The following is a 26,285-nucleotide window of genomic DNA, read 5'->3' as shown; positions in this document are numbered from 1 at the left end:
TGGAAACTGTCTGGACTATCACAAGATGGAAGGAGAAGCGTGGAAATACACATATGTATGTATAGACAAGAAGGGGGGAGAGAGAGAGAGTTGTTTTATTGGAGAAGGGAACATTTTTCCATAGCAGAAAAGTTCATGTAGTGTTTATGTATATATGGAAACATTTCTTTCTCAAAGAACAATCTAGCATATTTTTACTCTCTCAGGACCCATATCTGGAGTGTTATGGAATACGTGAGCACATTTTCCTCTTTCATGCAAGGATAAAGTTCCCTCTGAATCCAAAAGGTTTCTTTGTTTCTTTTACTCTGAATGCAGTGAAAATTCACGCTGCTAAAGGTACCATATGAATTTTGCTATGAGTCTGTTTTACAGCTATTGATAGACAAACAAGTCTTTTGTTGTCCTTTGACTCAAGGTCTGATTCTTTGCTGTGGTGGCAGAAATCAGGGCTGATGATGCATTACTCTTGCATGCACGCTTTCCTCCTCGCCGTAACTGTTTGCACATATGTTTGTACACTGATTTTTTTTTTTTCTCTGAGATTTTGCTCCTGAACCAGAATTCAAGGCTTTTTTTGATGTTACACAAGACAATACAGAAGAAAATGCATGGTTAATCCAGAAGAATCAATGTCTGCTAAAACCTCGATAGAATAGTTTAAGAATCCTTCTTGCTCTAGGATTGCGCAGTATTAGTTGTTGATGATGGTAAACACAGTGGTAGCTTAAGATCAAGACACAGAGGTAGGAATCAAATGAATTTGAAAAAAATGTGGTACTTAAAGGTCTTTTCCAACCTAAATGATTCTATGATTAAGATCATCAAGTCCAACCGTTAACCTAGCACTGCCACGTCCACCACTAAACCATGTCCCTAAGCGCCACATCTGCACGTCTCTTAAATACCTCCAGGGATGGTGGCTCAACCACTTCCCTGGGCAGCCTGTTCCAATGCTTGATAACCCTTTCAGTGAAGGAATTTTTCCTAATATCCAGTCTAAACCTCCCCTGGCACAACTTGAGGCCATTTCCTCTCGTCCTATCACTTGTTACCTGGGAGAAGAGACCGACCCCCACCTCGCTACAACCTCCTTTCAGGTCGTTGTAGAGAGCGATAAGGTCTCCCCTCAGCCTCCTTTTCTCCAGGGTAAACAACCCCAGCTCCCTCAGCCGCTCCCCATCAGACTTGTGCTCCAGACCCTTCCCCAGCTTCGTTGCCCTTCTCTGGACACGCTCCAGCCCCTCAATGTCTCTCTTGTAGTGAGGGACCCAAAACTGAACACAGGATTCGAGGTGCGGCCTCACCAGTGCCGGATACAGGGGCACGATCCCTGCCCTAGTCCTGCTGGCCACACTATTCCTGATACAAAGAGTCATTGTTAGCAACACATTCATGTAATGACAAGATGCTTCTCTTTCATGTGTTTTGTTTGAACTGCTACATTAGTATGTGCTTTGAAAGTGAACATTCAGAAAGCATGGAAAGTGAAACTCATTCCCAGCATCCTTTCTTACACTCCCAATAAAACCCAACCTGTACTGTAACAAGCATAGCTTTTAGAGAAGTGGAATTGCATGTATCGCTGTAAGCCTGTGCTTGCCCTATACTGGAAAAACTATTTATTAGTATTACTACAAAAACCACGAGGATAGTAAGCACTTTTTTCCAATCCAGGTTTTAGGCTATATCATTAAAAAAAAAGTTTTGTTCTAAAAATGGAAATACACATGAACAGAGAACTTGGGTGGGTGGGTAGGTAGGGTGTTCTGCAAACTCAGGAAACTTATTCCCCACAGGAATGCTGTCTGTTGGGCTTGGGTTTCCAGCAACAGACTTTGTAACTGCTGAATACAAACACAAAGATGAAGGTACAATTTGGCTAAAATTGAAGTTTAAACCTGACAAATCATTTGCTACTTGAATCATAAATGATGAGCTGTATTCATGCAATTTGCAATTAGTGCCAAATTAATTATTAAGCAAGGTTAAGAGAGCAATGAACTGGTTAAATGACATAACATCTGCTTGCCTGCCAGATCTGGTTCGTGTAGTACTCGTGAACGACTGTGATTCAGACCACCAGCATTCATGTCCTCTTCTCGCACAGAGAGAGAAACTATGGTTCCTTAGATGTTTTTAATATAGATTCTGTTCTTCCATTCCTGTCTGTAAGAGACTGATTAGAAGACCAGAGAAAGTAATTTTGAAAGGCAGCCAGCTCCTCTTCAGAGGTGAATAAATGTTTGAGTAGTGCAATGGTCTGAGAAAATCACTGCAGTCTGCTTACTCTGTACCCCAGGTGGTTTCTTCATGTTTTTTTCTTTGGGGAAAAAAAGAGGCTATTGTCCTTTAAATAGTTTTTGCTACATTGGGTTATCCTGTATGGGGCACATTACAGATACACAAAAATGGCTTGACTTACAGTCCTTGAAAGCCAACAGCTGGAGGGGTTGAAGAGGCTGAAGTACTTCCCTGAATTTGTCGTTTTATTTAAGCTGTAAACACCTTCACAGTTCTGTTTGCTCTTTATTTCATAGAAACTTTTCACTGTCTTCAGACTTTAGTAGCTTGCTTTTGCAAGGTTAGAAACTAAGGAGAATTGTTAATCTTATTTTGCTCTGTGCCCTCACAGTCATAAACTAACACTGGGTTAGAGTCCAAGTCCCACTCATGTTCCCGTTGTACTTCACGTTTTATGCTCCCTGTTATCAGTAACTACGCTAGGTGAATGGCTCCATGGTTAGGGTACTGCCATACTACATGAAAGATAAACTTTCTGACTGTGACATAGGTCTGTGTTGTTACAGCTTCCTGTACGACTGCAGAAAGCCACTTAGCTTCTCTGTAAACAAATTGCCTCACTAGAAGATGAGGTTCAACGGGACATCTTAACTTCAGAGGAATGTTGTAAAGACAACTACTTGCAGATTTTTGAGGTGATAATATATTACAGCAACAGATGCCATGTGAGTAACTAAAAGTCACCCTATGAATACTGTACCATCAAAGTCTTTTGATGCCTACAGTTCTTCTTGTGTTCAAAGTAATGATCTTTTCATTCTCAATGGGAAAACTATTAAACTTCATTATCTCAAGTCTCCTGTTGTAGGTGCTTGCCTTGTGAGCATCCTGTGAGAGGTAATTAGTAGTTTTGTATTTTGCGAGCAAAATTACACACCCACTTATACACAAAGTTTGCATGTCTGCCCTAACCCCAGCAAGGGGTGGCTTCATCAAGCAAACAATGCAAATTGAGGAGGAAGAAAGTGGATAAGAGAAATAAGAATGAGAGGCTATATATATAGCACAAGGACACAACTGAAAGCCTACCATGCATACAGTTGCAGTAAGATCCTAAAGCGAACTTCCAGCCAAATCAACTAAAATAAACAGATATCAGTATGATACATGACTGCATTTTTAAAACCGAGCTCTTAAGAAAAATCAGTAGGAAGCCTTTATGATGAAAAGCTAATTTGATCCTGAAAAATGCCTCTAGTAACTCTTTCACAGAAGGGCTGTTCTGTTAGTCTGACTTCCTGTCTAGCAGTTGAGGCCACTTAATGAAACTACTTTGATTTGTCGAAATTATGTTCTTCCAGACTTTGTGGATTTATATGCTGCTCTGCCAAATATCTGGACGGACTTAAAATATTTTTTTTGGCATTATAGCACAGTATTCTAGGTAATCAGAAAAATAGTGAAGGAGGATTTCTATAATAATCACTTTACAAAATACTTTTCTTTTTAGAACTTCTTAGTGTGTTTTGGTCTGAGTCTTGCATTTGTGATGTGCTAAAAATCCTTCAGCCAACAGTGGGAGTTTTGGTAATGCAAGGACTTCAGAACTGGAACTTGATTCTTTCAGCAGCTTTGTAAAATGAAAAATCAGACTGAGAGTCTGGGTAAAAATAATATCCCTGGTCCTTCTGTCATTACATGAGGAAGCTACAATCTCTCTTTCGAGCCTGTTTCTGTCCATAGTATGCTGCCCAAGGTCTCATCTTTTAAAGGCTAAAATAAACAAGAATTTTGGAGATACCACTGTTAGTATTGCTGTAACAATTATCCTTGGATGGGTTGGTTTTGAAGTAAGATGTGCTTCTTGTAGCCCTAGCTAAGTCATAATGTTGCCTTATGATTGTGCTTGTGTTGATTATAATTGGATTGCCAATTGCTGCCAGGTCATACTAAGTGCATCACTAAAAAACAGATTTCTGTTAATTTACTGTTGTACTTGGCTCAGACTCAAAATTTCTGATGATTTCTTCTTTTCTCCCGTTATACTCGGCCCATAGAGGATTTCTCATGTAATGCATACAGAGTTGTCCATAATGAATTACCTCCTCCCCCTTGAATTTCTGAATACATCATCTTTGGAATCAGTGCTCTCTCTCCATTTTGTACCAGTTCATTCTCCACGTCAATCTGTATTTTCATTTCTTGTGTTCATGACCACAGTCAGAATTTATTTCTGTGACATCTTGATCCATGATTTCTTTTAAAAGATTCACCACATCATTGCTCTGCTTCTCTCACGGCTCGTTTCTGTACATCAGTAAATGCTGTAGGATCATGTGATACTTCCTTCAAGACTTTATATAATACTGCATCTTGTTCTTCTATGAGAAGAACATTTCTTTCTGTACAAGAAATGCTCTCCCAGTGAACCTTTTTTTGGTTCTTATTTTACTCTCCAGGTTGTATCTCGGCACAGACGTCTTTTTATGATCTCTATGTATCTGTGAATTAGGTAGTCTCATAAATAGAAAGTGAACTAGAAGAGGATAACATAGCCACAAGCTAGAAGAGGAAAACAAAACACGAAAGCAATGAAGTATCATTGTGGATACAATGTGATAGGGGCTGAAATTGAAAAACATCAACTCCAATGTACAAAATACTGTTTGCACGTTAAAGTTTGCAGGGACAATTAACGTATTTTATTAGATTGGGAAATGGTTGGAAAACTAGACAGAGGCACATAAACTCTTTCACAGGCACATGTTTTTTAAAAACTACCCATTTTCTTTCAGAGATGGTCCGATTATTTTATCTAATACTACCTCACCAATATAAACCTTGCCTTACTGAGATCCTTAGGCTACAATACAAATGCTGTAGCAGTCACTACAACAGAATACTGTTGGCATGTGAGAAATCTCTAATATTTGGAATCATAAATCAATTTCAGCCAAGAGATGTGGAGAGAGAATCAAATCCTGGGTTAAAAAGAGAGGTGCTAGACTGTCGGCACTTGGCAGACTGGACTGGGGAGGAGTCACCCTTTGCGCATTTTGGCAATGAAGTTGGCCCTTGTGTCTTCACCAGGAAAAGGGCTGTGCCCTCAGTTATGTAAACTCGCCAGTTAATGTAGAACAAAAGCCAACTGTGCTGTGCCCTAGAAGTTCTACCACCTGCTCTGTATCAGACACAATGCAGATCCCATAAACGGTATTGTGGTTTTGCGGTTGGCTCTTTCTGTTGAGGGCAGAATAAGCAGGTGGGAGTCAGTTGCTTCCATGAATGAATTGTGCTGTGAAGCTAAGGCTGTTTATTTTTAAGTGAGTCAGCAAGGCAGACATACTAAAACATATCTGTCGAAAGTGCTATATTTAGGCAACTTAACTTTGTAGCTAAGGAAGACAAATCTGTGAGTCCTTTGAGAAACGAAGCCCTAGGAATGTCAGTCTTTGAATATTTGTAAGAGTGCTAGTAGCTGTGATACCCGACTTGTTCATTACTCAAAGTGAAGCCAAAAAGTGAATCACAGAGGACAGACTCACAATGTTGAATGCAAGAGCAAAACAAAATATTTCTTTAATTTAGGAATTATGCTGATGCTTACTATAAATGCTTAAAAGTATTCCTTTTCTTTCTTCTTCTTCTTCTTTTTTTTTAATCCTAATCCCAAGAACAACAGCAGACAGAAAGTGCCTTGCTATAGATAGGCAAGACTGCTGTTTCCATTGACAGTACTCACCTTTTTTCATGCAGGAGTGACTTCCACTGCTCCAGTCGGAGTGTATGATAAAGCAGCCCTGGTGCCGATTAATGCGCCTCACTTAAAGTGTATCTATTCCTTAACTGCGTGAAAATAATATCCATCCTGTAAAAAAAGCATATGCAATTATCATTGCTAGTAGTCCTACTTACTGAGAGCATAAGGACCTATCCAATTCTTGCAAATCTATTGTGAATGTGGTACCTTATAGTACCTCCACAGGGTCTGTTATCCTTGAGTTGTTTCTAATTATGATTCCATTTCTTTTTGTTCATTAGGAGGTTTCAAAGGCAGCTGGCATTGTCACTAATACTCTCACTTCCCATGTAAGCAACATACATTGTATTTTAAAATATGATCACACTAAGAGGAGAAATCTACAGGTTCATGAAAGTAGTTGCTCATTTTCTGTTTGCATATCCTAGCTTGTATTGCTGGTTCTGTTACCCTACCGTGCTAGGGTTTCAAAGAGCTATAATACAATTACCCTGCCATGCTAGTTTCAGAGAGCTATAATACAATTTCTTGGGAAAAGTCTTGAAGCCTTGGCATATTTTCACTGTGGCATTTCAGTCTTTTTGGTTTAGTCTGTACAGCTGTATTTTTCTTCCTCGTGTTTTGCTGTTTGGCGCAGTAAAAGTATTCTTTTGCAGATATAACGGATCTCAGGATTATCCTTTGGGTGAGGATGAACTTTATCAGATAAAGGTTTCCACTGTCTTCATCTGCTTTTGTTAGTATGGAGATAGCTATTTGTAGTTATTTTTCATTGAGGTCCATTGAAATGTCAAATGTGTGTGAAACATCTCCTTATGACTTATCCTATAGAAGTTCACCATAAACAGTTGGAAAAAACTGAAAATTGATTTGGTGTTATTCTTTGCTTTAATGTGATACTTGACTATTGTACTGCTACGGTACTTAAAAACAGAGGGTAATAGGATTCTTGATGATTGAATAAAACAGTTAAATGTTACCTGTGCTTGTCATTACTTGTCAATTCATTGCAAAAATATCAAAGAGGCCATAGCAGTAAAACTTGAGATTTCCTGTGTCGCCCATGTATCAAATGAAGCATTAGTAGAACTGTGGCTATGGCTATTATGAAATGAAGATTTACCATTAAAAAAAGTTTTATCAGGAGGCTGACCTAAAGAAGACTTGCTGTAACCGAGGAAGGATTTGAGGATGACAGGTAAGAGTGGAAAGAGCCCAACCATTACACGACTTATATCCCTAGGGAATTACATTTTGCCAGAGAGATGAAAAGGGAGTTTAATTATGGAAAACAGGCAGTAGACAGAATAGGTTTAAGTGCTGGTCATTTTAGAAAAGCAAAAAACAAAAGGTGCTTACTAAAAGAACTGTGTAATTATGCAAAACAGGAACCTCTTTGACTACTAGCAAGGAGAAAAATTTGGCACATATATTATGTTTTTCTAAGGTAGGGTTTCTTCCCATGATTTTCTGAGATGTGCCATTAGAAAAACAGGGCACTTGTGATTGCATTCAGCACCTTATTTGGAAGATGTTGTTTCTAAATCCTGCCCTTTGGACTGTGTTTGGCTTTGTTTTACCATGAAGTTCACAGATGTAATGAATGTATGTTTACAGACTTTTCAGTGAGTAGACTACAGCCTGGTAAATACCTCTCAGTTCTGCCAGAATAGTCAGGTGCAGAGAACAGCAACTCAGAATTGTTCAGAGTTTTTGGTAATGTAAAGCCTGAAAATTAATTTGTATCTTTTACTGGTTTTTTTTGTGTTAATGTAGTAGGATATATTACATTTTCCATATTTTGTTTCTTTATGCTGCCGTAGAAAAACATAGGAAGAAAGATAGTAAAGATCCAATGGGCAATTCCTTGAAAATGAGGAAAGTTGCTGAAAATCAGGAAAATGTATTTTTCAAAGAAGTGACAAAGTTCATAGTTTAATGACAATGGCAAAGATTTAATAAATATTAGTTTCTTAGCAAAAGCTGCAGAAGACAGAACATTGCAGCTGAATAATGACAGATTTTGATGCTAAATATAAAATAGAAAGTAGGTATCTTTGTCCTGTCATCTTTCTGAATTTTCAAAGCAAACTATTCTTTTATTTTTTTAAAGGATTAACATTTTTCTCATCATCATCAAAACATAACAAGGTGAAGTAGGAGGCAGAACCTTGAAACAAACAATCCTGCTGGAAGAAAAGCCTACCAAATGCCATTTTGTATATTGTGGCCCAGTGGAAACTGGACTGCTTTGGCTATGCCTGTGCAAATAACACAACTATGACAGGAAATGGAAATGCATGGTGAGAATGATGTAAGTTACATGGAGTTGCATTAAAAACAATTATAGCCAAATTCCTGTTGTGTGAGAGAGAACAGAAGAAAGATACTAAGATCCATATACGTTGAGTTAGTTCCAGCACAGTTCAGCAAGGAGCATCAGGATGTGTTGAAGTAAAAAAGTGGTCCACAAAAGGCAATGGAACTAATCACTTCCTTTCAGTGAGATACATGTTGGTTTACCTTCTTGAACCAGTGTGGAGAAAGTGCTGAAATGCCACAAACAAAATGTGTAAATCGCAGTAGAATGAATTAAGGGATGGCATAAATATCTCTTAAAGGTTAGCTTCCTTGTCACCTGTAAACAAAAATCAGCCTATTTATGTGTATAGTGGGTCTTTAGTTTGTCAGCATCTTGATTGCTGTAGTCAGAATATAATTGCCACTCTGTGAACTTTGCAATTATCTACTTTGTTCATTTGGGTATTTTAAGAAGGAAAGCTGATATGAAAACCAATTATGATTTCCCTAGATAATGGACATTTTTATACCAGATTTTTTTTTCTAGTAATTTGACAGTGCATTGTTAATACAAAGAAAGTTCCAGAACTGCATAAAAAACCTGATCTGTCAGGCATTTACTCAAATGTAAAATAACATTCGTTTAGAACCCCCACTCTGCTGAACCAAGACTTTATAAATTACCCCATAAAGCTGGTAGTTGCTCATTTATCTGTCTTCCTAGCTAAAGATAGGTAATGGACTCTTACATATGCAAGCAATGAGAAAAGTTCTTTTCTTTATTTGTGGATAAACCAGGGGATTTGTTTTGACTGTATTCAGAGAAAACTATTATCAGGATCTACTCGCTTTCCGATCATTAACATGCTAATTCCTACCTTTAGATATCCCAGATCTACACTGGGCTACTTTAGCCACCTTTAGATTGATTTTCAGCTAACCCTTGTCTTTCCCTTTGCCACTGCCAACAAGAGCAATATGCAAATTAAGAATTTAAGATATGTTTCACAGAAAGAATTTCTATTGTTGTTTTGTTTTTAAATCACAGTTGGAATTCATGCCATATGCATAGAAGAAAGCAAAGATTATTTAAGGCACGATGTATTTTTCTGACTAACATTTTTCCTCCCGCAGGCGATTCAGATACCATGCTCTGTCATTTAATAACTCTGTGGCTGCACAAAGGAAACCCTCCCCTCAGAGCACTGTGTTAGGGGGTGTATGCCCCTGCGTATGTGTGTCCGTATATCTGTGCATACTCAGGCACCAGAAATGTATCGATTCCACTTTGCAGGAAAGAGGGGGGAGTGCTAGACATCTCTTGAAGTAGTTAAACTTTTTTGTATGTAAATCACTTTGTACCAAAGAGGTTTGAGTATGGAATTCAGCTCCAGGTATAATGAGCACACATTTACATCATTCAGATGCTTTTGCTTAGACTGCATTGTTTAATGTAATCCAACCACTTTGTCAGAACACCCATTGTAGGTCATTCTTACACCTTCCATTTGAAAATTCTTGGCGGTGGTTAAATTGGTAAACTTCATGGGTTTGATAAATACTTGTATTGATAAATAATGCCTATCTGTGCATTTCAGTTTGAATTATGAAGGGACCCTGAAGATGAAGCCAAACTTCATGTTACTGAGATTCACTTGGCTCCTTCCTAACCTGGAAAAGAAATTTTGCTTAAAATTGAGCTTGAACTTGTTGAAGTGGATGAATCTGGGCTGGTTTTGAGGTCACAGTGTTATTGTTTGGAATTTTTAATTGCCAATATGTTAAGCTCTAAAGTAACTTTGCTATTTTAAGGAGAAAATCTAAAGCAAGTTTTACTGAACTTCAAAGAAAATTTCATTAGAATTGGGAGTGAAGTGAAAGTTGGGTGGGCCCTGTGTATTCTGTGCTGTATATATGAGTGCTCGGGACTTTTTCCGTTATGACTTTAGTGCATGTACTGACAGGGATATATTCTCATTTGATGCATGTTCCTGTCCAAGGGGGATACCCTGGAGCTCATTTTCAAATCCAAATCTCTTCAGTTTGCTGCAGTTCTGAGTGGGTGCCTTGAAAAAAACCCCTGGTTTTGTGCAGCTTGAGGGATGTTGGAATAAAAGGCCTTGGTAAAAGGGATGTAAGGTGTGTTTTGTCCCCCTGATTGATGCATTCCATTCAAAAAGGTAAAGTTGTTATGTTAAGTCTGGCTGTGACAGCCACAAATTAGACACCACATGTTTGAGGATCACCAAAATTGCTATAGGCTTTTTTCATAACCTGCATTTTAACCTACAGCTTTGCACAAGAGGTATCAATGAACTCTCTTAGCTTTTCAGTCCAAAGCCTGCAAATGTGGCGATACTCAGCAAGATTAAGATTAATCAGTTAAAGCTGTGATGTCAAATATATCTATGTTAAAGCAAATACTTCAATGTATGCGGGTTAACTCCCAAGGAAGTGAACTCATTCAGGAATAAAAGTAGCTTTAGTTCATTTACTTAATTTCAGTACTATCGGTAATGACAGCATCTCTGAGTGCAGTTCTCTTAGTAAAATGCTAAGGGAGTTCTACAAGCATATTATTATTCACCATAGGATACACAAAATAATTGCAGAACCTTCTCTCCTACCAGGTCAGCACAGAGACATAATAGTGTCCAGAAATGTAACTTCTTGTTTTTCATGCTGCTTGACTATGGATAAAGAGAGAACCTTGGTCTCTAGAGCACCCTCATCAGCACCACATTCATTCTCAAATATTCATTCTCTGTTCTAGGGAAAGTGTCTGGAGAAACTCAGCATTCTTTATTTTCCTTCAGGAAAGGGAAAAATGGAAGGTGTTACTTTCTAATATTTCCCCAGAATATCTGAAGGCGGCTGCCTGAAATGTGCGTGGCAGAGAGGATGACAATCTTGTCCCAGTAAAAGATGTACTGGATTTTTGTACGTTAGTTCTCTTGGCTTTTGCCTTATTAAAACCCCTTATGAACATTCCTGAACATGAGTTTGCCTTGTAAAGGTCATTTTAATCAGAAGGGAGTCTATTCCTGTAACTACTATTTATTTACTTTTTTTATAACTATAATGATCTAAAATTATTTTACCTAAGAGAGTGCATGTTCAACAGATTAGAAAGACAATGGCATGACAACACAGCCAACAGACCATGATATTTTTTTTACGGAATAGCTTCAGTCTAGCTTCAAGTTATTATTTTCACTTGTGGATAGAAACTACTGTATTGTTAGTCTGGTGGCTGTGTGCAATATTCATCGTTTAATCCATTTCATAGTATGTTGAGATGGTGGTGCAGAGAAGTAGGGCGAATGCTCACAGCACAGTTAGTGCAGAGGATGCTTTCACAACTCACACATCAACAATTCCTTGTGTGAAGCACTGCTATAGTCATAAGGAGAGTGTTGTTAAGCTCTGAGAGTCAAGTAAGGGGATCTAAGGGCCTAGGTAGATTAGGCCCTTTCAGTTAGTACAGAGGGATTTATAGCTCATCTTGAGGTCAGAAACCTCACTGAATTCTTCATCGTTCGGCCCTTTTAGTCAATGGGTTCAGAGAATTAGGTTGACAAAAATGAAAGTCCATTTTCAACTTGATTCCTGTTGGATTCAGGTGGGAGCTAGATCTCTAATAGGTTTATGTGCCATTTATACAGATCCACATGGGGAATGTGATAAGCTGTTCCTAAATAAATTATATACTTAGCTCTGTATCCCAGAGAGCAAGTTATCTGCTGGCTACTAAAGGTTCTAGTTCCAACTAATTAGCTACACAGGCCTAATCCTGAACAACTCGGTGAAGCTTTTGACTTCAATATAGGAAAGAAATTGATCTGTTTTAGACTGAAAAGGTCTGAAGTACCTGGACCCTTAGATCCATATATTTAACTCTCCAAGTTTAGCAACACACTCAGTAAGACTTTCAACCTTGGGCTTCCATGCTGAGGTTAACATTTGGGTTGGAATTCCCACATCCTAATTTCTGACACAGAATTTTGACACAGGTATAGTGCCAAATTTTTTAAAAGAGCTAAGTTTAATTAAGTTTTCAGGATCTTATATGAAATTGTGTTCATAAACTACAACTGGTTTAGTTTTTGGTCTCCATATGAAAACTCCTGCCCCTGTTTGTGTTCAACAATAGTTAAGCAATGCCCAGAGACACCTAATAACACAATGAGAGTTCCCACGCTTATACACGGATATAAGGAAATTTGCTATAGTAAACTGCAGCTGAGAACCACAAGATTTCTCTAAATTTAGGGGTTGATAAGGAGTTTTTTACTGTCCTGGGGTAGGAATAGAGTAGAAATGAGCTAATTTTAACTAGGAATTTTTCAGGATTTACTCTGTCCCCAGTGCACAAAAGAACATCAGCTCTCTACAGATTATATCTGATCTGTGTATGCAACCTATTTACTTGGGCTACAGAGATGAGCTGCTACTTTTGGGAACTCTGTGTTGGGCTGTACTAATGAGGCTATGACAGTTATATCTTACAGCTTTACCTGTGCTGATGCATAAAGACAGAAAGAGTGCTTCTGGCTGTAATTCCTTCCCTCACCTGGTTGTGACAGCTCTGCCTGAGCATGAGGAGAAACTCTGGTAGGACAGCATGTCATTTCCCGAACACTGTTTCCTGCTTTCTCTGAAGAAAAGACAACAGGCTGGATGCTTCATTCAGCAGGTTAGATCTGATGTACAGGGTGTATTATTTTATTATGTTAATAGTACCTTGGCTCTCCCAAGCATTACTGGAAATGATCCATAATGTCCTGAAATGGAGGTCTCCTTCAAAAGGGTCATTTCCAAAGTATTTTTAGTATCTCCAGATATACAACAGTATTAGAGCACTTTTTATATTGCCTTTGCGATACCTATTTTAAATTCTTGATTCCTAGCTAGTCCCTGGCCCCCAGACCAATTTCCTTCTCAATGGCAACCATCTAGAAAGGGCATTTCCATTCTGGAAAGGTTTTCCTCAGTAAATACATACTGACAATGACAACAACAACAAAACTATATGTTTACCTCACACCAAAATAAAGGCTATCATAAGATTCTTTCTACAGTGCTTGCTAGTTCAAAATTTGCCACAAGAATATTTACTTTATTTGATAATCTCGAGAATTTGGTTTTCTCCAACCTTGTATAGTAATAACTGTTGTTGTACCCTGCCAAGGTTGGTTAATTCTGCGTGTTTATTCAAGCTGGGAACATTTTTTTCTTTGTTAACTTTGTGCTTAATACACCCCTGAGATCATACAACAATATCTCTGAAATAAAGAGGTTTAATGAACTTTTATGAGTATATAATTTATTTGGGAACAGTTTGTTTTATAATCTTTCCCGTGTGGATCAGTACACATGGCCCTTAAAACTTCTAGGCATCTAGCTCCCATGTGAATCTCATCTTGAAGCCATTAGGCATAAGGTTGAATAGATTCTCATTTTTGTCAACATAGATCTCCGTATTAAAAATTGCTTACGTTTTCTCTGATATGCAAGTCTATCAAGATTGGTTAAAAAATCCCACACATTCTTCCAGGATTTGTGTTCACATGCTTGTGGAAAAGAGTGGAATCAAAATTTTTGCCTCATATCTGAATACTCTGGCATGGTTCTGATACATGTCATGAACCCAGATCTATCAGAATCAGTCTCCTCTTAAAACATGGGGCAATTTTCTGTATCCTTATCATGGCAGGAGGAGAATGATCCTTTAGTGCAATAGTGGTATGAAAGCATTCCCTCACACACACACACTTCTAAAGGTTGAAAGAAAATGGCTGTTGACCTACTTAATGGGAAGGGTATGAAGTCCGATTGCTGCTTCTCTCTTCACCAGTCTCATCTGGTGTCTATTCTGGTTCTTCTGTATTTGTCAGTAGGGTGACAAGATGATGCCAGAGCAGACTTTGCTGATTTTGACCCAAAGGTTCATCTGGAAGCTATATATGATTACCATCAAATTATGAACCAAGGCAGTTACCTGTGAAACATGTACCTCCTGTAGTCACAGGCCAGAATTTTTAGTAGGAATTGTTCTAGTCCAGTAAATTTAGGTTTCTCATCTAATTTAAGTGGAGCCTTCTAGTAAGGTTTGGAGCGTTACAGATACAATGGTGTATCCACTATTTTTAGTTTGATCGTGCAGTTCCTTCATGCACATGTCTTCCATTCATGCTAATTTCATAAATAAGAGTTATAAAAATATATTTGCTAGAACCTGAGCAACATCTGTCTGCTAAAAGTCTTGAGTTTGTAGAAATACCCTTTTTACCTAAAAAGACATATGTGAGGTATGTTTGATGCCATACTTGAACATCTAAAATTCCTTTCTTTACATGCTGCTTCATGTTCCTGAAGCATGAGAAACTCCAGGCTTATTAGCTAATAAGTCTTCATGATTTTAACAGTAATAGTTCTGAGCTGTTGTCCTACAGGTGTTCCTTTGCAGTTGTTCTGCAAGTCATGATTAACTTAATAGTGCAAAGCTACATTAATTATTAGCCCACTACCTAATTTTCCTTCAGAGTATTCCTGATAAAATCCCAGTGGGAAATTAGCCTGCCATGCCCTCATTATGTTATCGGATCTAGACAAATAGATATGCAAGCCAGAATTTAGCACCTGGTATTTCCAGGTTTTATAATTATTGCGTTTACTGTTAGCATAGTTTGAAAATTGCATATTCAGAGTAATATACTGATTCTGGAATACAGAAATGGAGCAAATCCAGTGACACAGTAATTTAAGTAATTCTGTGAATCTAACTAATTTCCTTCATGAGTTAATTACAAGAACAGTATCCAAACTGGAGATCCACGCTGCTCGCTACTATTTGGCATATCTGTAAGAAGGGGCATTGCCTGATCCAAGTTCTTCCATTCTAAATAAAACCAAATTGTTGGGGGGGGGGGGGAGGGGGAAGGTGGGAAATGATCCTTGTTTTACTGGGAAAGGGAGGTCCGCGTTAAGAGTGATGTGGCCGTGGGTATCTTGGAAGTCTGGGATGGGACCAAGAATATAAGTAAGGTCTCTCCATTGTCAAGCAGTTCCTTATTTAGAGGCTTTCTCTCCACACTATCCTTTTTTTTTTTTGCTATTGTTGATTTCAAGAATAACCCTGATATGAATCCCTGTCTGCCTAGAATGAACGGAGAAGTATTCAAGTCCAAAAAGAAACCATACATGGTATTTTTATCCTAGTTTCTGAGTAGGTCCATACTCTGCTACAAGAAATTATTCTCCAAATATAAATATAATCAGTGTTTTTACTGCCATTCATCCTAAACTCAGTGGTAAATGGCAGTGGTTTTGCATACTTTCCCAAGAAATTATGAAAGGCCTGCTGTTCTCTGGAGCGTCAGGTTCCTTGGATTAGCCTGTTGCAGGACGAGTAACGAACAGATGTGCTATTCATATATGTTGTGTAAGAACTAACTGAGGATAGGCTGTATTTTATTCGAAGTACCTCATTAAGTAGTGCCAGTCATATTCAAAAGAACAGTACTCAAGCCAGATTCTTTGACAGGGGTGTCTTACTGAGCCTGGTTAGTAAAATATGAATAAAATATGAACTCCCTAAAGCGATATAAACACTGGGAGAGAAAACCTTGTTGTGGAGGCAAGAATTCATTGCTACTTTGGTACCTAAGGATCTCCAGCACTGTAATCAACTAAGAACAGGGGGGAAAAAAGGGAAATACATGTTCTGAACCATTTCATCACCTCTGAAATGATATAGTAACCATAGTCTTTTCACTTGATTATCCTGAGTGCCAACTGCTGCAACATTTTGCTTGTTTTGAAAAGAGTTCCTGATCTTATGGGAAGTTGGCCGAGTTGCCTTGAGAGGCTAATAGAAATAATAGTGAAGCAAGCATAGGAAGGAGCAGAAGAGTAAAAAGAGAAGACTAAAAGAGACATAGAATGATTCATAGTCTAGAAGTGCAATAAGTACTGAGCTGTAGTGCAGTCTTATTCGCTGCACAGAACTCTTGATTACAGCAGGAAGATTCGCATTGGACCGAGGCCAGACCCTTCCAGTGTGAATTGCAGCAACTGGGGGATAGCATAAATTAATATTGGGCATAGCAACATAAGTTAGGCTTTTAAAATCTCATGTTCCCTTTTCATGAAAATGTATTCAATTGTTGTGTATTTTTTCTGGCACTGTATACATAGATAAGCAATAATGATGCATATTTCTCCTCTACATCACTGTAAAACAGAACAAATATATATGATAGCATACCTTACAGATCCTTTGCTATGCTATAATATTCTTAATACAGTACTATCGAAGATAATGACATGTACGTATTCTTTGTTCTACCAATAATAGTATCCCTTATGAATATGAAGGAGCAGAGGGAATGTAGTATCTTTTAAATAAAACTTGCTCTTTGAATACTACAAAAATACAAAGCTGAATGAAATGAGTCACAGTATTCATCTGTAAATACTTGAAGCTTGTTTTTTTGCTTTTAAATCAGTTAAAAATTGGATCAAATAAGACCTCTGAGTTAGATCGAATTGCATGTAGCTTCGTGATCCCTATCACATTAGAATGGATTTTAAAAAGGGTACAAATAAGCTATTCTGCTTCTCCCATTATTAGTGTTATGTGTGTATCCCCTCATACATCACAACTTATTTATCTTTGCCCAAGAATATGCTTTAGCTATTAAAAAAGAAAAGAATAATAATGATCAAAAGGCATACCAAAGTGATTGTTCTGTTCCAACTTGTCTGTCTTTATACTCAGATAGCCACTGAATTTTTCAGTTTAACAGTCGCATGAGACGATGACAAGAAAATGCATCTGAAACTTCGGAAGAAAGATAAAAGCTAGATAAGCAATTTTTTTTTGTCCCAAGCCCTTGAAACATCTCAAAAAGGAATAAAAAAAAGTGTTCAGGTCCTGCTGACAAAAAGCAACACAATGCTTCTTAGAGAATGAAGTACCTGAATTCTGGAAAATGCCCCTAGAATTGAATTTTACTGAGGTAGGAATAAGTCTAGGTGTTTCTAATAATTAGAAAAAATATACCTATGATATTTTTTCTATTTTTATGGCATTTTGCATGTCCTTGTGACTAATGGGGTCACATGATGATGCGGGTGATGATAGGGGTTTGATCCCTGTCTTTGGTATGCTCTTGTGCCAAGTTGCAGAAGAATCTGGGTTTTGGTATTGGAAGTGAATTTGTAGAATGCTTTCAAATTGCATCCAGGAGCATCAAAATTTTGGACTGCTCTTGTAACGACACCACTTTCTATTTTAATGGCCTTTGGGATGACATTAGGAATTTCTGTGTGTCTTTCACTTTACATTGACTATGGAACGTGAAGGATTGTGATTGTTGAAAAATTGGTTAGATATAGCTGCCATTTATACATTTCACAGTACTTTTGGCAAGATCACTATGAACTGATTTGATGCCTGGCATTCAGTATGTTTATTTGGTTGATCTTTTGTTCTCCCTTATATGGTCATATGTCACCTACTGAAATGAATGGGATTTAGAGTCTGAGCACTAACTGATGTAGCCAGTAGAGACGGAGAGGTAACATGGATGATCTGGGTTGTGCCACTGGGGGTCTGAAGGGCCATATTCACCAGGCTCTCTCGGTTTCTCTGGACTGTGGAGAAGGAGTGGACCTAGGCAATGAAAAAAAGCCTAACCCACTTGCTGCACATGTTGAATTTGCCTCCAGTTGCAAACACCTTGAAGCAAAGTGTCCGGAGTGAGTGCTGCTCTTGATTTGTCTGTGCTATGATCCTATCTATGGGGCTCTGAAGCACCAAAATCCTTCTTTTCTTCTTCCATGTTAAGTAGGAGTGCCTACACTTAGCTTTTATGGAGATGGTAGAATTGTAGCTGTGATGTCAAATACAGCCAAGCTCCATTTTCATGGTGCTCGCTTAAAGAGTGTGGAATTGGTCACAGTTTGGATTTTCTAGGTGCAGAAGGAATAGCCAGTTTACACACTGCTTGTGTTACAGACAGCGGGCAAAGGGAGCAAAGATTTGACATCTTTGGCAGAGGTGTTACAACTCTGTCATTTTAGGTCTCATCTACCCAAGACACAACGGTACCCTACTCATGAACTAAGACCTACTTTTCCGTGCAGGTAGAGAATTAGGAGTAAAAGTTAATTTGGCTTCATTGGTAAGACCCGTGCAGCTGGCAGGCTGCGTGCCGGCCTGGGTGCGTTGGGCAGGAGCAGAGCGAATTGTTTTCTGGTTTGCTTGTGCCGTTGGAGGGTTTGGGGCGAGCGAAGCAGCAGGGTGGAGGTGGGGGCAGCTTTTTCCTCTCTCCGGGAGACTTGATCTGCACCTAGTCCTGAAATTCCCTAAGCCACCTCAACAACGTATCCTTCTTCCTTGAAAGAAACCCCACGAAAAGAGAAGCTTGCAGCGTTGCTTTGAGCACAAAGTTTTGTTAGCCAGCCTATGCATTATTCAGCATGGAATACTCGTTTCAATAATTAATACATTAATACGAAAAACAGAGAGAGCCGGGGGCGAGGCGGGGGGGAAGGAGCCGTGCGGAGGAGAAGGGGCGCAGTGCGGGGCGGCGGCCGGCAGGGGCCGACGGGGAGCCGGGCACGGCGCGGCACAGCGGCCGCGGCCGCGGGCCCGGCGGCGGCGGCGGCGTCTCTCGCCCGGCGGCGGAGTCCCGCTCGCTCGCTCGCTCGCTCTCCGGGCGGCGGAGTCTCCCTCCCCCCCCCCCGCCTTCCTCTCTCTCTCCCGGCGGCGGAGTCTCCCTCTCTCCCCGCCTCGCTCTCTCTCCCGGCGGCGGCGGAGTCTCTCTCCCCCCCTCTGCCCCTCTCGCTCTCCCGGCGGCGGCGCGCAGGCAGGGCGGGCGGCGGCTCCGCGGAGCAACAGGGCTGGCTCGGGAGCAGCCCCGCCGCCCGGCCGCGCAGCTGCCGCGGTCGCTGGCTGCCGCTTTGAAAAACCAGGCAATAAACACCTCGTAGTAGAGAGCTGCTTTCTCCTCTGGGGGGGGGTGGGTGGTGTTTTGGTTGTTTTTTTGGGTGGGTTGTTTTTTTTTTTTTGGTGAGCGTTACCAAAACCCGGCACAACAAGTGGATGATGCGGGTGGGTGCTGGCTGAGCCGCTGCCGTCTGGACGCGCCTGGGGGAGAACCTGCAAGAAGCGACACCCGTCCTCCCATCAGCGGAAGCAGGCTTGGTACGCGGATTCTTTAACGTTGATTTACAAACCTGCTGCAAAAGCCGGGCTTGGAAAGACTAGCGATCGCGCTTATCCATTCATTCTGTCTCACACACACACAAACACACCGCCTTCCTTTTTTTTTTCCTTTTGGAACAAGACTCTTGCTTGTTGCCTTTCTGCAAATGCCGGGGCGAGCAGCGGCGGCTGTGGCTGTGCAGAGTGGCCCCAGCTTGAGCCGCCTCGCCGGCTCGCTCTCGGCGCTCTTGTTGCACCCGGCAGGAAGGGAGAGAAAGAACTCGTCAACCTGTGGTGCTGGCTGCCCGCACACACCTGCAGATGTGGAGCAGTGGGCATAGCCCCCTCCTCAGGACTGCTGTCACCAGATCCTTACACCAGCGAGAACAGCGTTGCTATTTCTCTGCCTAGGAACAGTAAGTATAATAGCGGTTTTAAGATCTCTTTCTGCATGACACGTAGGTACGGTTTTAAAAATAGCGTCATTTAATAGTTCGTATTCACCTTCTATCATGTATTAATAGATACAGCTATAAATGAGGCTTCTGTTTCAAAGGGGGGGGGGTGTATTTGTGTGTGTGCTTGCATGTAGATGTTGCTTCTGTGCACCTGCAGTTGTGTTTTCTCGACATATCATAGCACAGTATTTTCACTTGAGTGAGCATCGTACGTGCCTGTTTCCAAATTAAATTCAGTGAGATGTTACGATTGAAACATAATTCAGTTATAGACTAAAATGTGACATTCCTGCATCTTATGCGTTTCTACAAATATAACAAAAGCTCTTTGGGTAGATACATTTATTCTTTGATATTTCATATAGATATATGTAGGTGTATCTATTACATCTGTACTCAAAGATCTGAATGCACCGTGTATTGCAGTATTTTTATTAGTGTTTATATGTGTTGGTGTTTCAGAAGCATGCATGTGTTTGTGTATGGATGCAAGTGCTTATATGGGTGGGGATTTTGTATCTCTGTCTATATATATGTGACATACCCACCCACATCCTTACCCACAGAGTCGTTCAAAATCTCTGTGCATGTGATGTGGGTGTGTGTGTAATGTAGAAGTGTGAATAGTGTGGGAAGGGGAAGATTTGAATACCGTGGTAATAGATGACACAGTTTCATTTGATCAGTGTGACCTTTTAGGAAAACAATCCAATCTTTTCCCTTTTTGTTTTGTTTATTTTTGTGTGTTTGTGCATGTGCCTCAGGTTAAGTGCTTCTTCTGCATGACCATAACCAAAGGGTGACCCATCCACTCCCTTATGTCCTATGGGGACCTCAGAGCCAGTTTCTCAGTCTTCATCTCCTCCTCCTCCTCCTCCTCCTCCTCTTACCACTGCTGCTGACGCCCTGGGTGCTGCTCCCAGGTTTGAGACATTGTTGACAGGCTGAAGAAAGGATTTGCAAAGACCTCCTCACTGTGTAAATAAAGTGATGGCTGGAATTAACTTCAACTCCCCAAGTAATGCTATTAAACAATAAGATTACTAGGCCAAAGCATTACCAGGAACAAATTATGAGGAAAGGGACTATTTGCATTTGGTTGCAATGATGAACTAAAACCATCTGTGGAGAGCAGGTACCCTTTGATTTGTGTATTTTTTTCCTCATGAATGCGGTCTTTGTAGCCTGCAAGGTAGTCATGATTCTGATCAGATCTGTGATAGCCACAGGAGATAAATGAAAATAAAGGCTTGGTGGGTGAAAGAACAAGGCCTCAGCTGTTCCCTGGTTCGATTTGAGAGTTTTATCTTGTCTTATTAGCAGAACAGTAGTTTGTGTCAAACGTTCCGGACAATAAAATGCAGATCTGTGGTTTTCCAAAACATAGATTTGGTGTTACAACTATGTTGCCCTGCTCTGTGTCCAAGGGACTGTCCTCCAAATGCAAATGGCTTTGAACTTTCTAGTGAAAGTTAAGGTTACACTGTAAATAAAACAAACCCTTTTTGCATCCAGCGATTAAAAAAAAGCAGTTGCAAAATGGAGGTTGCGATGGTGAGTGCAGATAGCTCTGGGTGCAACAGCCACATGCCCTATGGATATGCGGTCCAAGCTCGGGCCCGAGAGAGAGAGCGGCTGGCACACTCGAGAGCCGCAGCGGCTGCGGCCGTAGCAGCAGCAACAGCAGCAGTAGAAGGTGGGGCAACAGGTGGAGGTGGACCATATCACCACTACCATCAGGAACAGAGTCGAGGTGCATCCTCCTCTCATGGTGGGAATGCGTCACGCAGCAGCGTGCCCCATCGCCAGAGTGGTAAGAGGCGGAAGAAAGGGAAAAAGAGGAGCCACCACTTGGGAAGCAGGGAGTGTGGGGCCTCCTTCCCCTGTTCTGAGCTGCTGCCTCTCAGCGGTTCTGAAGAGAGAATACTGAAGGACTTGAGTGAGGAGGAAGAGGAGGATGAAGACGAGGATGAAGACGATGAGGAAGAAGGAAAGCTCTACTACAGTGATGACTATGGGGAGGATGAGTTTTCATACTCGGACCAGCCACCTGATGATGGTGGAGGCCCTGGGGGTTACAGCTCTGTTCGCTACAGTGAGTACGAGTGTTGTGAGCGTGTGGTAATCAACGTGTCAGGACTGCGGTTTGAGACCCAGCTGAAGACATTAGCTCAGTTCCCGGAGACATTGTTGGGTGATCCAGCGAAGCGAGGGAGATACTTTGACCCTCTCAGGAATGAGTACTTCTTTGATAGGAACCGGCCCAGCTTTGATGCCATCCTGTACTACTACCAGAGTGGTGGTCGGCTGAAGAGGCCAGTCAATGTACCCTTTGACATCTTCACCGAGGAGGTGAAATTCTACCAACTTGGGGAGGAGGCCATGCTCAAGTTTAGGGAGGATGAAGGGTTTGTCAAAGAGGAAGAGGACAAAGCTTTGCCGGAGAATGAATTTAAGAGGCAGGTTTGGCTGCTGTTTGAGTACCCGGAGAGCTCCAGTCCAGCCAGAGGCATTGCCATTGTCTCCGTCTTGGTCATCTTGATCTCCATCGTCATCTTTTGTCTGGAGACTTTGCCAGAGTTCAGAGATGACAAAGAATTCATCATGTCCCTGAGCTTAGGGAAGGGGCTTTCCAATGAGTCACTTCACCTGGATGCTGGGGAGCACACCATCTTCAATGACCCGTTTTTCATTGTAGAGACAGTATGCATCATTTGGTTCTCCTTTGAGTTTACAGTGCGCTGCTTTGCATGTCCAAGCAAAGCACACTTCTTCAAGAACATCATGAACATCATAGACATTGTCTCCATCTTGCCTTATTTCATTACTCTGGGCACTGACTTGGCGCAGGAGCAGGGCAGTAATGGTCAACAGGCCATGTCTTTTGCCATCCTGAGGATCATCCGTCTGGTCAGGGTGTTTCGCATCTTCAAGCTCTCCAGGCACTCCAAGGGTTTGCAGATCCTGGGTCATACACTCAGGGCCAGCATGAGGGAACTCGGCCTCCTCATCTTTTTTCTTTTTATCGGAGTCATTTTGTTTTCCAGTGCTGTTTACTTCGCAGAAGCTGATGAGCCTGCCACCCATTTTCAAAGCATCCCAGATGCCTTTTGGTGGGCTGTAGTGACCATGACTACAGTTGGTTATGGGGATATGAAACCCATAACTGTGGGTGGGAAAATAGTTGGGTCCCTGTGTGCCATTGCGGGAGTGTTAACCATTGCTTTACCAGTGCCAGTGATTGTCTCCAATTTTAACTATTTCTACCACAGAGAGACTGAGAATGAAGAACAAACGCAGCTGATGCAAAATGCAGTCAGTTGCCCTTACCTCCCAACAAATTTACTGAAGAAATTTAGAAGCTCATCATCTTCATCCACAGAGGATAAATCAGAATATTTGGAGATGGAAGAAGGAGTTAAAGAATCTCTTTGTGTAAAGGAGAAAAAAAGTCAGGACACGGGGAATAGCAGTGAGTCAGAGAAGAAGAACTGTGTAAATTCACATTCTGTGGAAACTGATGTGTAATTTTGATCGTTTCCAAATATATTTATGCATTAAAGAGTGCAGTGAAAATAATGAAATATGCAAACAAGAGTCCACAGCATACAGTAGTATGCCATTTAATGGTTAAATACAAATAAAAAGCATTGCTAAACTTGTATTACATATCAAGTAAGTGGTATAACTTGAGGAAGGGATTGCTAGATTGATATGATTTCAGACTTTATATTTTTATTAGAATGCAAGTGTTTTGCACATGAGGCTGAAAAATTTATTAAAACCAAGTCAGTTTTAAAGTGGGTGCATGAACTGTCGACATCACTAATAACAGCTCTGTGGTAAAAGTTGGCATTCAGAGGTATTTACTATGTAAGAAGCAATGAAGTTTGGTAGTCATTTATCTATTTATCAGTGCTTTAATAGCAGCTACCATAAATCATTGGATACCATAGTCATTGTTTTTCAAATGGTAAATTTATTGTAAAAAGATATTCTACAGAAGATAGATCTAAATTTTTTTCTTGAAATCTATAATGCTTGTTTTTAACTGGAAATTTACTTTGAAAAGGCTGCTGACCCTCCAGAAATTGTTTATTTTTATAACTCTCTTTGGAGGCATTGCAGCATTTGTTGTCTAATAATGAAAGAAATGAAGTAGAGAATCGTTTAACCTGGTCTGACTGCAAAGGCAAAATGACTGGAATGCTTTTTTGCACTACTTTATATGCTGGAGATATATTGAAAGAGACTTCATACTGTGAATGTTTACTAATGTAATAGTTCAATGACAATCATTGGAAGAGTGAATTCTGCATCATATTTTATTGTTTCTTTTTTCTTTATGTGATGCTGATGGCGAAACAGCTAACATGACATTAATTCCATACTCTTTTTAATTATGAATATCTGTGATCTGGAAAAGGATTGTGAAGTAAAATTTTATAATCAAAATTATTTGAAATCAGTGTTTTCTACTGATGCCCTCAAGAAATACCAACCTAATTTATATCTTTTTCCTGGTTAATTTAACATTCAGAGTCTGTGATTAGTACATGCACTTTGTCAGTGGTGAATAAATTCAATGTATGGGAGGAGAAGGCAGAAGTAATAAGATACTCAGTTGTTACAGTACTGACAATTGAGAATTGCTAACTTTTAACATGCTATTATTGGTGCTGCATTTTCCCTTAATTACAACTTTCACCCATGTGTATTTGAAGCAACATTTAAGATCTGAAACAGGCATTCTGGGATTCAAAATGAACATGCTGGGTCCCATGCAGTCCTTGAGAAAACATTCCATCATTTCTTTTCACTGATTCTTAGGCCAGCTGTATTTTACTGTGTGTCAAAAACTTCCATTGCCCTTCCTAAGAGATTAAGGTAGGTAAAGATTATTTGGCCTACAGTACATTCCAGACTCCAGAATGAAATAGGTAAGATATTTCTGCTTATAACATAAATAATAGATTCAGAACAGGCACTTTTTCAGACTTGTAATTACCTAGGGAAGGCACAATGAAACTGGAACTGTTTTTGAAGAGGCACAGTGGAACATTCCAGATTATAAAACTTGAACCAAATTGGCATATGCACTTTAAGGGCTGGGACAGGCCATTATGAGAGAAAAAGGGGCTTACCAACAGTACTGAATTACAGTAGTTTTGCAATATTCATTTAAAGCTGAGTAGAGGATTTTTGCGGGGGGGAGAACTAGTTAGTGACCGACTTACAGTTCTGGAGCTGAAAAGCGACAATAAAAGCAGTCCGAATTGGGCACCCACGACATTATGCATAATCTATCAGATAAGCATCGTTTGCTGTGTGCAGCATCCAGTGGTGCCAAACAGAGCCATAGGCATAGGTTTTTCTTTAATGGCTGATTTTTGCCTTCATGGATTTTCTGTGAATCGCCTCTTTGAAAAGTTTCTCTGCTTGTCCTCTTTTGCATTGCAGGAGAACTAATAAAAACCAAGAAACACTCAAAAGACTGCGTTGTGCTGAGCCCTGGTTCAAAACTTGTCTGATTCCTAATTTAAAACCATAGAGCAGGCTTCACTCTATTTTTGATGTGAAGCATTAAACAAAGCTCCTTTTTAGTGTGATGATATTAATTCCAACTATCTTTTGAATGAAACAACTCAGTAATTTTATACATAGGCATTTGCCAAAATTGAATATTGCATTTTGTTGTAGCTCACATGAGTTAAATGTCCTAAATACTTTTTTCTACAGGGGCAATATTAGCAGTGAGGATGAGCATTCTGTAAAATCCAGCAAAAATCTGCAACTGAAAGTGTTTCTTTAACAGCTAGTAGTTAACGATGTAAAGAGCATAAGGGCTCTCTTGTAAGCGAGCTTGCTCGTAGTTCTGTATAATACCAGAGACCATATAATACCAGGGATCATGGCAAGAATGTAGGAGTAAAAGAAATACTAACTAGGTAAATAAAGAACTTAGAGAAAATAAGTAGTATGTATTTGCAGTATTGACTGGTTGAAAGGGAAGGTGGTTTATAAAAGGTGGAATTTTAGATCTCTAATGGAAATAAGGAAGAAAACTTTGAATAACTCTTAGAATATGTTCACACTGTGGACACGGAGCTCAGCATGAGGTAACTGCTTAAGTAGTTACGCAGCTTCTCCAGCAAGTCGTTCAGCTATTCTGCTACCAGAATACAATCTTTAATTTAAAACAAGCGTGGCAATGTCTGCGTTGTGCTGCGATCATAGCAGCACCTTACTCTCTGAAGGACAGGGTCTTACCGTAGGACCTGGTAGCAGTTGGCAGAGCAACGTTCTG

General features: G+C 40.1%; 1 protein-coding gene across 1 annotated transcript; it reads left to right on the top strand.

The window, feature by feature from the left end:
- Positions 1 to 21,517: 21,517 nt before the first annotated feature.
- KCNA4 (potassium voltage-gated channel subfamily A member 4) lies at positions 21,518 to 23,527 on the top strand. The gene has a single exon (XM_075501429.1). It carries the CDS (start codon positions 21,518 to 21,520, stop codon positions 23,504 to 23,506), a length of 1,989 nt encoding a protein of 662 aa, XP_075357544.1. The 3' UTR covers positions 23,507 to 23,527.
- Positions 23,528 to 26,285: the final 2,758 nt, after the last annotated feature.

Source organism: Mycteria americana, chromosome 5 (assembly GCF_035582795.1).
Source record: "Mycteria americana isolate JAX WOST 10 ecotype Jacksonville Zoo and Gardens chromosome 5, USCA_MyAme_1.0, whole genome shotgun sequence".
NCBI lineage: Eukaryota > Metazoa > Chordata > Aves > Ciconiiformes > Ciconiidae > Mycteria > Mycteria americana.
Note: the sequence above shows the minus strand (reverse complement) of the source record. Positions and strands in the feature narration are given on the sequence as shown.

What these genes read in the sequence shown, in the direction of transcription:
- KCNA4 (XM_075501429.1), top strand. Translation starts at nt 21,518, where the DNA reads ATGGAGGTTGCGATGGTGAGTGCAGATAGCTCTGGGTGCAACAGCCAC.